Genomic DNA, 12,820 nt, shown 5'->3' with positions numbered 1-12,820 from the left:
TACGGCGTCATGCTACAACTGCCAATGCCATCACTGAGTGAGTTGTCTTCGCCCATTCTTCTTACTCACCCCATCGCCCCCCGTCGAGAACGCAATTCTCCCGAGAATGTGTATGCTCATAAACGGCCCAGGAACGCACAAGAGAGAGTCATCCCATCCTTCAATGCATCGACGTCGAAGGATGTACAGCCCCTGATCGATCCACGTCATGGAGAAATGGATGAATCGTATGTTGATCGACCATCGCCGCATCCGGTACATTGCCATTGACAGAGGCCCAATTAGGTTCATTGGAATGACTGGAGGTGCTATATTCCACGAAATGATGAAACGGCAAGGTGTCAAGAACATCTGTACGCAGCAACCAAGTCCCATTATATCTGTTTCACATTGAGATGATAACCATACCTAGTCGGGTACCCTGGTGGTGCCATTCTTCCCGTGTTCGACGCCATCTACAACTCCCGAAACTTCGACTTTGTTCTGTCAAAACACGAGCAAGGTGCTGGGCATATGGCGGAGGGATATGCCCGCGCGTCCGGAAAACCAGGGGTGGTCTTGGTGACTAGTGGTCCTGGTGCGACCAACGTAGTCACCCCAATGGCCGACGCATTGGCCGATGGAGTTCCCATGGTGGTGTTCTGCGGCCAGGTTGCCACAACCGCCATTGGGAGTGACGCCTTTCAGGAGGCGGACATGGTAGGAATCTCCCAAGCGTGCACCAAATGGAATGTCATGGTGAAGAGCGTGGCAGAATTGCCGAAGCGTATCAATGAAGCCTTTGAAATTGCCACAAGCGGCAGGCCAGGCCCGGTGCTCGTTGATCTGCCTAGAGACGTCACGGGTGGCATCTGTCGGAAAGCCATCCCTACGGAGTCCACCCTTCCTCGGTCCGCCTCTGTCGCAGCACGCCAGGCCCTAGAGTTGAATAAGAAGCAGCTGAACCAGTCGATTAAAAAGGTAGCGAACCTTATCAACAATGCCCAAAGCCCGGTTATCTTTGCCGGCCATGGCGTCGTCTGCTCGGAAGGCGGCCCCGAGCTGCTGAAGACTCTCGCGGACAAGGCGTCCATTCCCATCACCACTTCTCTCCACGGACTCGGAGCTTTTGACGAGCTTGACGAGAAGGCTCTGCATATGTTGGGAATGCACGGGTCTGCATATGCAAATATGGCGATGCAGAATGCCGATCTGATCATCGCGCTCGGGGGACGTTTCGATGAGCGAGTTACCTGCAATATCACCAAATTCGCCCCAAAGGCTCATGCGGCTGCAAAGGAAGGTCGAGGTGGCATTGTTCACTTTGAAATAATGCCGAAAAATATCAATAAGGTTGTCCAGGCCACTGAGGCAGTCGAGGGCGACGTGGCTGCCAATCTACAGCTCTTGATTCCCCACGTCCAGGAGAAGTCGATGTCAGATCGCAAGGCCTGGTTCGACCAGATCAATGAATGGAAGAGAACGTGGCCTCTCAATGACTTCGAGAAGGCCGAACGTTCTGGATTTATCAAACCCCAGACTCTGATTGAAGAACTTAGCAACTTGACCGCGGACCGCAAAGACCGCACCTACATCTCAACGGGCGTTGGCCAGCACCAGATGTGGGTCGCTCAGCACTTTCGCTGGAGACATCCACGTACCATGATCACATCGGGCGGTCTGGGAACTATGGGGTACGGTCTGCCTGCTGCAATCGGTGCTAGTGTTGCCAAACCAGACGCCCTCGTCATTGATATAGACGGTGACGCATCGTTCGCCATGAGCCTGACCGAGATGTCTACCGCCTCACAGTTCAACATCCCCGTGAAGGTCATCGTTTTGAACAATGAGGAACAGGGGATGATCACGCAATGGCAGAACCTCTACTACGAGGATCGATACGCTCACTGCCACCAGAAGAACCCGGACTTTGTCAAGCTTGCCGAGACGATGGGATTGCAGGCCCGCCGGGTTATCAAACCAGAAGACGTTGTTGATAGCCTGGAGTGGCTGATCAACACTAATGGACCGGCTCTTCTTGAGGTTGTCACCGATAAGAAAGTGCCCGTGCTGCCGATGGTTCCTGGCGGATCTGGTTTGGATGAATTCATCACATGGGATAGTGGTATGTATTGCTGGTCTTCTAAACAACTCTCGCTGATCACAGTCGTTAAAACAGCAAAAGATAAGGCACGAAGGGAGTTGATGCGGCAGCGTACGCGTGGCCTTCACGGGTAGATGATTCCATCTACCTATTTCGCGACTCATTACGAGCGATCCAATATTTCTTTCTATTCTTTTAACAAAAGTTGGCTTCTACTTCGGAGTTATACTGGGATATTTCTAGCGTATTCTGCCACTGGATAAGCCACGGGTATGATGTACAGAGGCTGAGATGGAGTAGGGGATGAGATGCTTGGCTAAAGAAGCTAAAAGTCTTCGTTTGATGTGTTTCTTATAGCTGTTCAAATATATAGTGAAAGGAAGGACCCTCGACGAGGGTCAATTCTGTTGGGGAGTTCTCTTCGTAGTTAGACCGTCACTGTAGAGTCCTTGTCCGACCCAGCGATATTTTTTGAATGGCATTCATTCAATTGATGGACGTCCAGCATTTGTACGTAGCATTAATTTACCATTGAATACCATCTATTGTAACAAATAGCTGTATTCACCATTCTTCTCAGGCGACTTAGGATGGTGACATGGAAGAACATATAGCGAGACCATGAAACTTTGACTCCACCTCATCATTGCCTCGACACCAGGCGCAGTCCGCCATCACTCATCACCAACTCCTGGGCTGTGACAAACTGCCCGAACCCTGCCCTCTTTGCTTCTCCAAACCATTGTAGCACATGCATCATTGGGAGAGCTTCAAACTCCGTGGCACCAGCCATCTCGCTCGCATGCATCGCGAGGTCTGCAGGAGTGGCACGCAAAGTACCAGCATAGCGCAGTACATGTATATTTCCGAGACTCCGCGCCTCCTCATCTTGTGACTCGCAACATTCGCAACAATGCGGTCCGCAATGTCAAGCACCGGCGCGATATCGGTAGCATGCTCTTGAATCATCTGGTCCACGCGGTGAGATATCGTACCCGGCCACTCAAGGTTCATGTCGGTGCCTGTTAGGCGCGTCAGTATACGAACTCTACGTGCAAAGGGTACTCAACATCCCGGCTCACCCCTTCCGACGTCAAGGGCATGGTCAATATCTGACTGGGGCCACGTAGGCAGGGATTCAATAGTCATATCAACACCCTTCGCCACTTCCTCAAGGAGGTTGACGAAACTACGGAGGAAAAGCTGTGCGCTCGCCTGGGAATACAGTGCATCCTGCATCTTCAGAGTCAAGTTCGATTCGCCCGTCGGGTTCTCCGTTATCTCTAGACCCATGTCGTAGCCGATTCGAGCAGCATGCCATTGCTCTTCGCTCAACTTGCAACCGGCGTAAGTCGTGCACTCCTGGACTATCAACCGGTAGTCCACGAGAATTTGGAAGATGGGTGCAGCGGAGTTGGAACGCGGAACATTGAGGTCGTTTAGGAGAATGTCGAAAGGTACACTCGAATGTTAAAGTGCAGCATATGCCTTAGTACGCGCTGTCTGGATGACGTCGCTGAACCTGACGCTAGGTTCCGGTCTGTCGAAGCGTAGCGGAAGCAGGTTAAAGAGCATACCAACACTGTTCATGAAGTCTTTGTCGAGCTTATTGGCGTCAGCAATACCAATGAAGAACTCATTGGTTTCTGGGAGCATGCGGAAGATAAGCGCTTGGAGGGCAGCCAGGTAAAGATGAAATGACGTGGAACGATGCCGACGAGCGAGGTGCTTCAGCTTGGAGGCGAGTGGTGGCTGGATCTGAAACTGGACGTCATGCGTGCTGTAGCGATCAAGTGGCGGGCGGACTTGAGATTTCGCAAATGGGAGCAAGCTTATTGGCTTCAAGTCGTGGGGTATGACGGCGCGATAGTATTCCAGCGCGGACGCCATCCTGCAGGTCTCGTAAAGCTGCCTCTGTTGTCTTGCAAAGGCCCTGTATTGCGATGCGTCAGGCAGAGCCGGCAGAGAGCGGTTGGAATATAGAGCATCGAGATCCAGGAACAGAACATTGAAACTGTGACCATCCAGCGAGATATGGTGTGTCCCAACGAGCAAATAGTGCACCGAGTTGGAAAGTGAAAGTAAGCGGATTCTGACGGTCACCCGCCTATATTCTGAGGAATGATTCTGTTCGGATATGGGATCACCCAGTTCATGGGAGTTTATGGGGTTCAATTTCGGGTTGTTTCGGTACCGAATAAGTACAGGGCGTTTGAGGCAGTATTTGTATAGGTACCTTTGTACATGGCGGAAGAGATACCTCGGGAAGCCCTCTGAACCCTTCTTTACTGACAGGTCCCTTCCTTCCGAAGATCGGCCCACACGCCTTTTACATTCCCTCATGTCCTCATACGCAGCAGCACACGAGGCACCAAAGGACCAGGCGATGGGCGACCCACCGCATCGCAGATCATTGGGGCGGAGGGTCTTGAAGGGAAATGGACCGAGAAGACCATTCTCATTACCGGCTGCTCTTCTGGTCTCGGCGTCGAAACAGCGCGCGCTTTGGCAAAGACAGGAGCGACTCTGTACCTCACTGGCCGTGACGTGAAAAAGGCAAAGGCCGCACTGGGCAACGTCCTGGATCGCGATAATGTCCATCTCTTGACTCTTGATCTCTCCTCTTTCCAGAGCGTTAAAGCTTTTGCTGCCGACTTCCTGTCAATGTCCTCATCACTGAATATCCTTATTGAGAATGCCGGAGTCATGGCCCCTCCATAGGGACGTACAAAAGAAGGATTCGAGACTCAATTTGGCACAAATCACCTGGGACACTTCTTCTTGTTTCTCCTTTTGAAGCCTGTGCTTCTCACATCCTCGACGCCCGAATTTCATTCCAGGGTAGTGACCCTGTCCTCACCAGGCCATCGGGACTCTGAAGTGAACTTCGAGAATATCAACTTGGAAGGAGCGTATCACCCTTTGAATGCTTATGGCCAAAGTAAAACTGCCAACTTGTGGACCGCCAACCACATTGAGCGCAAGTACGGTGCCCACAGATTGCATGCTTTCAGCGTCCATCCTGGTCTGGTTATTACCGATTTGATGCGACACATTCCTAGGGATCAGGTCAAGATGCAGGCAAACAAGGATCTGATCAGTTGGCTGAAAACCCCGGAACAAGGAGCAGCAACAAACAGTGTGGGCTGCTGTGTCCGCATCACTGGAGAGCTTTGGCGGGAAGTACCTAGAAGACTGTCAAATTGCGAAGCCATATCGTGAGGGGCTGAAGCATGGGGACCGGGGTATGCCCCTTGGGTATATGATAACGAGAAAGAGGCCAAACTATGGTCGCTTTCCTTGAGATTAGTGGACATGGACCCCGAATATTGAATTTGAACACTGGTAAAATGAGCAGACAGTTTATATTGCAACAAGGTTTGAAGACGAAGAATAAAGTAACCCATAAAAAGCCAAGTATATGCATGTGTTCTAACCAACGACTATGTCACAATTAGATCGCAAATTCTCATGCGAAAACAACGCCTTTGGCGCCGTCTATACCGCACTGGCATTATTTGAGCGAGGATCATCATTAGAAGGATTAGGATTAATTTCGCCATGAGCGGCGGCGGCATCAATCTTCCTCTTGGCAGTAAAGAGGCCAGAGACACCACGCTCTTGATTGCGACCGAGCCACGGCTTGCGGGCCTCACCAAGGACGCGACGGCCCAGGAAGTAAATGAGCTGGCCGACGATGATGAGAACAAATGCAATGGGATACATCCAATGGATGGTATAGTGGAAGACCTCGATGCCGATGACGACACCCCAAAAGTTCATTGTCAGCATGGAGATGTTGAAGAAGGCGGCAGATGACAGGCGGAACAGCAGCGGAGCTAGACAATAGAAGAAGCTCAAGCAGAGTGTGTACCCGGTCAAATACCCGCCGACCTGGCTGTTCCAGGTGGCGGACCGGAAGGAGGCACGGTCGAAGATGCCAGCCTGCACGCCGTTGATGAGCATGCCCCAAAAGGCCATCTGACCCAAAACCTCGTAGACCGGCTCCGTGCTGACGAAATACTCCTCTCCGGTATTGGCGAGACCGTAGAAAGTGGCACCAAGCAGAGCAAATAGATCCCCCTTGACTTGAGAACCGCTAGAGATATCGCCGCCGTTGGTGCCCGTGATGTGGTCGGAAGCAATCAAGACGCCCATGCCGCCGATGCAGATCAGAATACCCAGGATCTGCGAGATATGATAACGGACGCGGAGGAAAATGAAGGAAATGATCACGACCACAGCGATGGCCCAGAAGTTGATCAGCTGGGCACTCAGCATGGTCGTGTAACGGTATGCCAGCACAATGAAGTAGTTTCCCTCCACGTCGCAAAAGGCAAGAATGAAGTCTAGCGTTTGATTTGGTGAGCCATGAGGGTCTTCCTTTGGATCTCGAAACGACTTACATTTCCAGCCGCGGTACCAGACCATTCGGGCCCAGCCCTTGAAACCGTAACGATAAAAGGAGTAAGTCGTGAAGATGATATTCAGCAATACATAGTTGAAGAAAGTCTGGAAAGCTGGGATAGAGGTTCCATCATTGGACAGGAGAGTACTGAAAGTACTGGTAGCGGTGTTTGTAATGGCCAGCACTTGACTATATGGAAGTTAGATAAGTCAAAGAGTATCGTTTTTAGACTCCCATGAGGGACTTACCCCAGGATCAGAATGATGTAGAATTCCTTAGTCTTGAAGTACGCCAGAAATCCCTTCTTCTTGTTGTCCAGTTGGTCAGCCGGAGCCGCCTCCGAACTTGAGTCGGCTTGCTGAGGATTTGCATCTTGCGACCCCACATCATGCGGGTTACGAGAGGCCTCGGATGGACGCCTGTGGTCGCTTGAAGCCACCGACGGATGGGTCGTCACGATGGTATCTTTCAAATCCGACATCATGGATGAGGTGGGAGGTACCAAGCTGTTGAACTAGACAGATAAAAGGTGAGGCCCACTGGTAAGTTGAACTGAAGGAGGACCGCAAAGCTCCCAAAACGACCGACTGCGAGAAGAGTGGGGTATGGGTAGATGTGACGTTGGAAGAATGGACGGGAGCTTTTCGACCTAAACGAGCGCAAAACTCCCAGAAGTCGCCCGTCTGCGGTCACGGAGAGGAGTTCACTCGACGGAGAGTCGTGAAGATGAAAAATCTCGAGTTAGCCGGACCAAGCGCGCAATATAAAGTAGCAGACAAGAAAAAAAGTGGTCTGGCCGACGGGAGACCCTTCTCCAGCCTTACCCGATTGAGCAGTTTTCGCCGTCTTGATAAGACGGCGTGGGGTTAGTCCAGCCAATCACTACCCTCCATTTGAGACGACTCGGATTATGTCATCCACACAATGCCTCCAACTTCCTTGGCACCGTCCAATCAGCATTTGACGTTCAGATCCATCGCGATGGAAAGTGGAAGTCCAACCCAAGGTTGTTTATGTATCTCATCCCCAGTTCACCAGTGGAAGGTGGTACCTAGATCTCAACCATATGGTTCAAGAGTCATCTGTGTTGATTTGCTACCTAAAAAGAAGGCACTTCTTCCAGCTTTTATATTCTGAAGGCCAGAGGGAGCGTCACGGTCTGGATCAGACCTTGGGTAGGTCACGTAACCCAAGTACCTCAACAACTATCCTTGGTCAAGGCTGGAAATATCTGAGTTGGAACAATGAGGCTACCGCGAGCTTCAGGGTCGGTACTCCAAGCTATGGATGTTAGTCTAAGGTTATCAATCTAGACGATGTGGTTAGGGAGTGGTCACATGACAGTATCCCCGTTATCTCATCTGCAAGTAGTTTGTTCTGGAAGAAAACAAGAAAGGATCCATGCCACGCCATGCCATCGGTTCGGGGATCTTCAAAAAGAAACTTCAAGACAGGGTGTGGATGCCATGTGATTTATTTTGATGTACATAGGGAGACATTCCTCGCCCAGATTTTGACATGCCAGGCTTATCATTCTCGTAAACTTTCTCTGGCATCCTTCTGTTCCATGCGTCTACGGAGTAATGCTCTTGAGCAAACTAAGCACTTGAATGAGGATTACCTACTTCATTGTTCCGTCAACAATGTTTGATATGTATGTTATATCAGACAGTGAACAAAGACAGGCACCATTGTCCTCTTGTCACAACCTAATCAATTTCAACTGGAATGATCCATGGTACGCCACCCCAATCTTGTCGGATCCAGCAGAGCTTTGATAACTGGACCCATCGTCTTCTTGAGCTCATATAGCGATGCCACGCAGTTGAATATACCTACATACCAGGGAACAAGGGGAGTTGAAATACCACTCAACTTTGGCGCACGTCATTCGTTCTTGGAAGACACCGATCCCCGCATTGGGAGACGAGCTTTAGGCATGAGGGACTCTTGTCAGGCGCCGGTCGATGAATCTCTACTTCAGAAGACATCACAAAAAGCAATGGCTTGTAATTGTGGACTACTTTGGGACGAGGAAACTGGTTTATGAGACAGACATAGTTTGCTCGAAAGAGGAAGCCCAGATATGCGTAGCGCGTCGTAAGAGATATTATCCCTGCGGAAGCGCCAAACACGGTGATAAGGTTATCATCTACGGTAGATTATTGACGCGGAGGTATAGAAGTATAGAAGTACTCAATTCAGGTTGGGAAGCTTGTTCGCCTAAGTATACGGAGCTGGAAGATCCCGATAATAATATATAATGGTACATAGACCCAGATATGAAGAGGTCATGTGCCCAGTTGAGAAACAGTCCACCCCAAAGCCTGTTCTCAGTAGAGACCAAGTATTATTTTTACTATTCAATTGTTACTTGATTTCTGTTTTTGAATTATCGATATTCTCTGACGCTCGTCGTGAGTGTTCATATCAATTCCAGATGGGCGCAGCGAAGGAGGGTTAAAAAAAAAGAGCAAAAAAGGAAAAAGGCCGCGATCGCTGCCGAGGCCGTCAGGTGGCCCGACCCCAAACTCAGGATCATCCATCATTATCATCGAACCTGCATCATCCGCAACACCCAAGTTTCCCCATCGCTAACTCACCTCTCCGCCCTCCATTTATCCGCCCTCGTCGTCGCCACTTTCGCCTGTCGCTCTTCGTCGTCGTCCTCCCCTCCCTTCTTCTTCTCCCACTCAAGGCAGCGGCCGACCGTCCTTCCTCCCACCGCGACTCTGGGGCTCTCGCGCCGGTACACTCGTTCCTGAGTCGTTCCGGAAGAGACGCCACCTCTCACCCTATCCATCGGACCATGGCGTCGGAGCTGCAACCGCCCAGCGATCGCAAGCGGGTGAAGGTCTACGAACTTAGAGATAATGACTGGTTTGATAGAGGAACGGGCTTTTGTACCGGTTCGATCCTACATGTAAGCCTTGGTCCTTGGTTCCCCGTCACATGGCGCCCTCCCCGTCGCGACGCCGTTTATCAACCACCCCCTCGTCGTGCGCATTCCGCGACGGATCCGACGCGCGCTCATCTCTTGCCTGTCATAATTTTCACGTCCTCGTCGCTAACGCATGGTTCTTTCTACTAATAGGATGAACCGCGAATATTTGTGGAATCCGAAGATGAGCCCGACCGGGTCCTCCTGGAGACAAAAATCTCCAAGGACGATGGGTACCAGAAACAACAAGGTTCGCGCTCCATTTCTCTTCGCATCTTAGAATTGTACTCGGAACACTTGCTGATCATGGTGCGCCGCCACCAGAGACCTTGATTGTGTGGACGGAACCCAATGGCACGGATATGGCTCTGAGTTTCCAGGAAGCTGAGGGTTGCGCAGTAATATGGTACGCTTCGTGCTTGAATGCTCGTCGTGGGACATCATCTTTTGCTGACAAGGCTACCTGAAGGAACTTCGTCAACAGTGTTCAGCAGCACCTTAGCCTGGCAGCCGCAGGTTAGACTTTCCGCATGCCCTTTTCCCTTGCAGACGACATGTTCGTGTATCGTGGCGACTAACCTTGTGCTTCCAAACTCCAGATGATGCGCTCTCTGATGACCTCGAAAGCTTTCAGACGATCATGTTGCCTGCGCCCGAACTGGCAAATCTCCCGGAAATCGATCACGTTATGAGAGCCGCGAGCCTAACTCAGGCGGGTCGAGACGCGCTCTCCAAATGCGTCATCCGGGACGAATACATTCAAAAGCTTGTCCCGTTAGTAACGGTTGCCGAAGATCTAGAGAGTCTGCCCGACCTGCATCGCCTGTGCAACATCATGAAATCGCTGATTCTCCTCAACGACAACACTATCATTGAAACTGTGGTTACGGACTCGATCATTTTGGGGGTTGTCGGAGCGCTAGAATATGACCCCGAGTTTCCTACGCATAAAGCGAACCACAGGCAATATCTCTCGGACCAGTCGCGCTATAAGGAGGTTGTTCCCATCAAAGATGCTGTCATCCGTCGCAAGATCCGCTCAACCTGGAGGTTGCAGTACCTGAAAGATGTTGTTCTGGCGCGAATTCTGGATGATCCAACCTTTTCCGTGCTCAACTCCTTGATATTCTTCAACCAGGTCGAGATAGTCAACCACATCCAGTCGAATGGCCCTTTCTTGAAGGAACTATTCTCTGTCTTCGATCCGAGGAACGCCGACGCGAAGCGCAAGGAGGATGCCGTCCAGTTTCTCCATCAATGCGCCTCCATCGCCAAAAATCTACAGGCTCCCGCTCGTGCCAACCTCTTTGCGAACTTCATCAGCCATGGGCTCTTTGCCGTGATCGCATTTGCTATCAAGCATCCCAATCCTTCCTTGCGCACAACCGGAATCGACATATTGGTGGCGCTCCTCGACCATGACCCGATCATGATGCGCAGTTACATGCTCAAGGCTGTCAACGAGAAAAAGACACCGCTCACCGATACGCTTATCGATCTCCTTCATACCGAGTCTGATCTTGGGGTCAAGAACCAATTGGCAGATGCGGTCAAGGTCTTGCTGGACCCTCAGATCGGCATACAGGATACTATGGGTCGGGCTGGACCCGAAGGTTATACGAAACTACGCCCTAACATTCTCTCCGACGCATTTGTCCAACATCACTTTGACGAATCCTCGAAAAAGCTCTTCTCACCTCTGAAACGGCTCGAGCACCGTACCACCTGTTAGTTCCTTCCTTCATGGGACCAGCTTCGCACCTCGGCTAACTTCTATCCTCATAGTTAACGACATGAAGTTCCAAGAAGTTGCGTTGTACTCACACCTTGTTGACATCCTTACCTTTTTCGTCCGTCAGCATTTGTATAGGACGCGTAATGTCATCCACAGCGAAGTTCTTGCTCCTCGGGTTGCTCAACTGCTAAAAGTACCCCAGAAGCATCTCAAACTAAGTGGGTGACCTTTACTCCTGCGCTTACAGTGACTTGACTAATAATTTACCAGTTGCATTGAAATTCTTCCGTACATTGATCAGCCTCCAGGACACCTTCTATCAAGCGTTGATGACCCACAATAATACCTTCGGACTGATCCTGGATATCGTTTATGAGACCATGCCACGTGACAACCTTCTCAATTCAGCCTGCCTTGAATTATTTGAATTCATCAAGCGAGAGAACATCAAACCCATCGTCTTGCATGTGGTGGAAAAGTATGGAGAGAAACTCCGGAACATTACCTACGTTGATACGTTTCAAAACTTGATTCTGCGTTATGAACAAATGCAGGGTTACGGAGCGGAGACGACAGACACCACCTTGTTTTCACAAGACGACGGAATGTCCGCCAGGATGCAACCCAATGGGCGATGGCAAGGCGTCAAGGAGATGGATGCTGCAGAGGAGGAGTACTTCAACGCTTCTGATGATGAAGATGAGGTAGGACTTGATACGTCAAACCGGTGGATACAATGTGCTAAATCGCTTTCTAGTGGCAACAAGACAGTCAGCCTCATGCGGCCGTGGGTGCTGCACCGCAGAATGGCGCTGCTTCACCAGTCATCAAGCCCCTTGTTGACTATCCAGACGATGATGAGGATGATGCCATGGATACCAAAACAGAAGGCGCCGATGAAGGGGTACAGGGCCAGCAGGCGCCTGTGTCTCCAACGACTGATGCATCGCCCGAATCACCCGCAACTCCAGTCTCCTCAACGACACAGACACCTCCTGAGCGATTGTCAGAAAAGCGTCGGCGCGAAGAAGAGGACGATGATGAGCTAGTTAAACTTACATCTGTTCCAAAGAGGAGGAGCTCCACTAGTGGTGGGCCCGGAACTGCCGGGCTTCTACGGAGGAAAAAGAGCATCACCATAGGCACCGTGTCCTCTGCTGATAAGGGCGCAACCCAGGGCACCTTGGGGGGCGTCACAAGCACTGCTGCGCCCAAACGGATAGCGATCAATTTGGGGTCGTCTACTGCCAAATCGTCGGACGCCGAATCGACAGATTCCACATCAGCCCAGACGAGCAATGAAAAGGAGAACAAGAACAACGACCTTGAAAGAGGGAGAGAATGATCTTGTACAGATGTCTCCTCACGTCTATATTGCATTTGGCTGCGTAGCTTGCAGGCATTATTTCCGTTTGTCAAGTACGAGTTCCACTGTGTTTCAGCTTCTTAGATACCATGACGTGTGTGTGACTTGTTTTCCTTTTCTGCTTGTACGATTGATTCCCCTTGTTATCATCCTTGCATTCTTGCGGTTTTTGGCATTTGCGGGTTTTCTTCATCGGATCTCTAATTTCAGCGGAGGCCTGGAAACCCGACTCCAACCATTGTTCGCTGCATGACGCCTGATTTGGTGTACATCGATCATGCTCTACC

At 50.7% G+C, this 12,820-nt stretch overlaps 4 protein-coding genes across 4 annotated transcripts; 2 read left to right on the top strand and 2 right to left on the bottom strand.

Annotated features, from left to right (window-relative positions):
* Positions 1-208: 208 nt before the first annotated feature.
* Positions 209-2,217, top strand: ATEG_08346 (acetolactate synthase, mitochondrial precursor; the record flags this gene model as incomplete). The annotated part of the gene is made up of 3 exons (XM_001216967.1): positions 209-353; positions 413-2,104; positions 2,147-2,217. 3 exons carry the CDS (start codon positions 209-211, stop codon positions 2,215-2,217), a joined length of 1,908 nt encoding a protein of 635 aa, XP_001216967.1.
* Positions 2,218-2,839: 622 nt separating this feature from the next.
* On the bottom strand, positions 2,840-3,973 carry ATEG_08345 (uncharacterized protein; the record flags this gene model as incomplete). The annotated part of the gene is made up of 3 exons (XM_001216966.1): positions 2,840-3,105; positions 3,166-3,418; positions 3,611-3,973. 3 exons carry the CDS (start codon positions 3,971-3,973, stop codon positions 2,840-2,842), a joined length of 882 nt encoding a protein of 293 aa, XP_001216966.1.
* A 1,608-nt stretch (positions 3,974-5,581) lies between these two features.
* Positions 5,582-6,972, bottom strand: ATEG_08344 (DUF914 domain membrane protein; the record flags this gene model as incomplete). Its single annotated transcript, XM_001216965.1, has 3 exons — positions 5,582-6,432; positions 6,490-6,680; positions 6,740-6,972. The coding sequence occupies 3 exons, from the start codon at positions 6,970-6,972 to the stop codon at positions 5,582-5,584; spliced, it is 1,275 nt and encodes a 424-aa protein (XP_001216965.1).
* A 3,100-nt stretch (positions 6,973-10,072) lies between these two features.
* On the top strand, positions 10,073-12,512 carry ATEG_08343 (SMEK family protein; the record flags this gene model as incomplete). The annotated part of the gene is made up of 4 exons (XM_001216964.1): positions 10,073-11,159; positions 11,218-11,385; positions 11,438-11,871; positions 11,925-12,512. 4 exons carry the CDS (start codon positions 10,073-10,075, stop codon positions 12,510-12,512), a joined length of 2,277 nt encoding a protein of 758 aa, XP_001216964.1.
* Positions 12,513-12,820: the final 308 nt, after the last annotated feature.

The sequence above is a fragment of the Aspergillus terreus genome, genomic scaffold (assembly GCF_000149615.1).
Source record: "Aspergillus terreus NIH2624 scaffold_12 genomic scaffold, whole genome shotgun sequence".
Taxonomy (NCBI): domain Eukaryota; kingdom Fungi; phylum Ascomycota; class Eurotiomycetes; order Eurotiales; family Aspergillaceae; genus Aspergillus; species Aspergillus terreus.
Note: the sequence above shows the minus strand (reverse complement) of the source record. Positions and strands in the feature narration are given on the sequence as shown.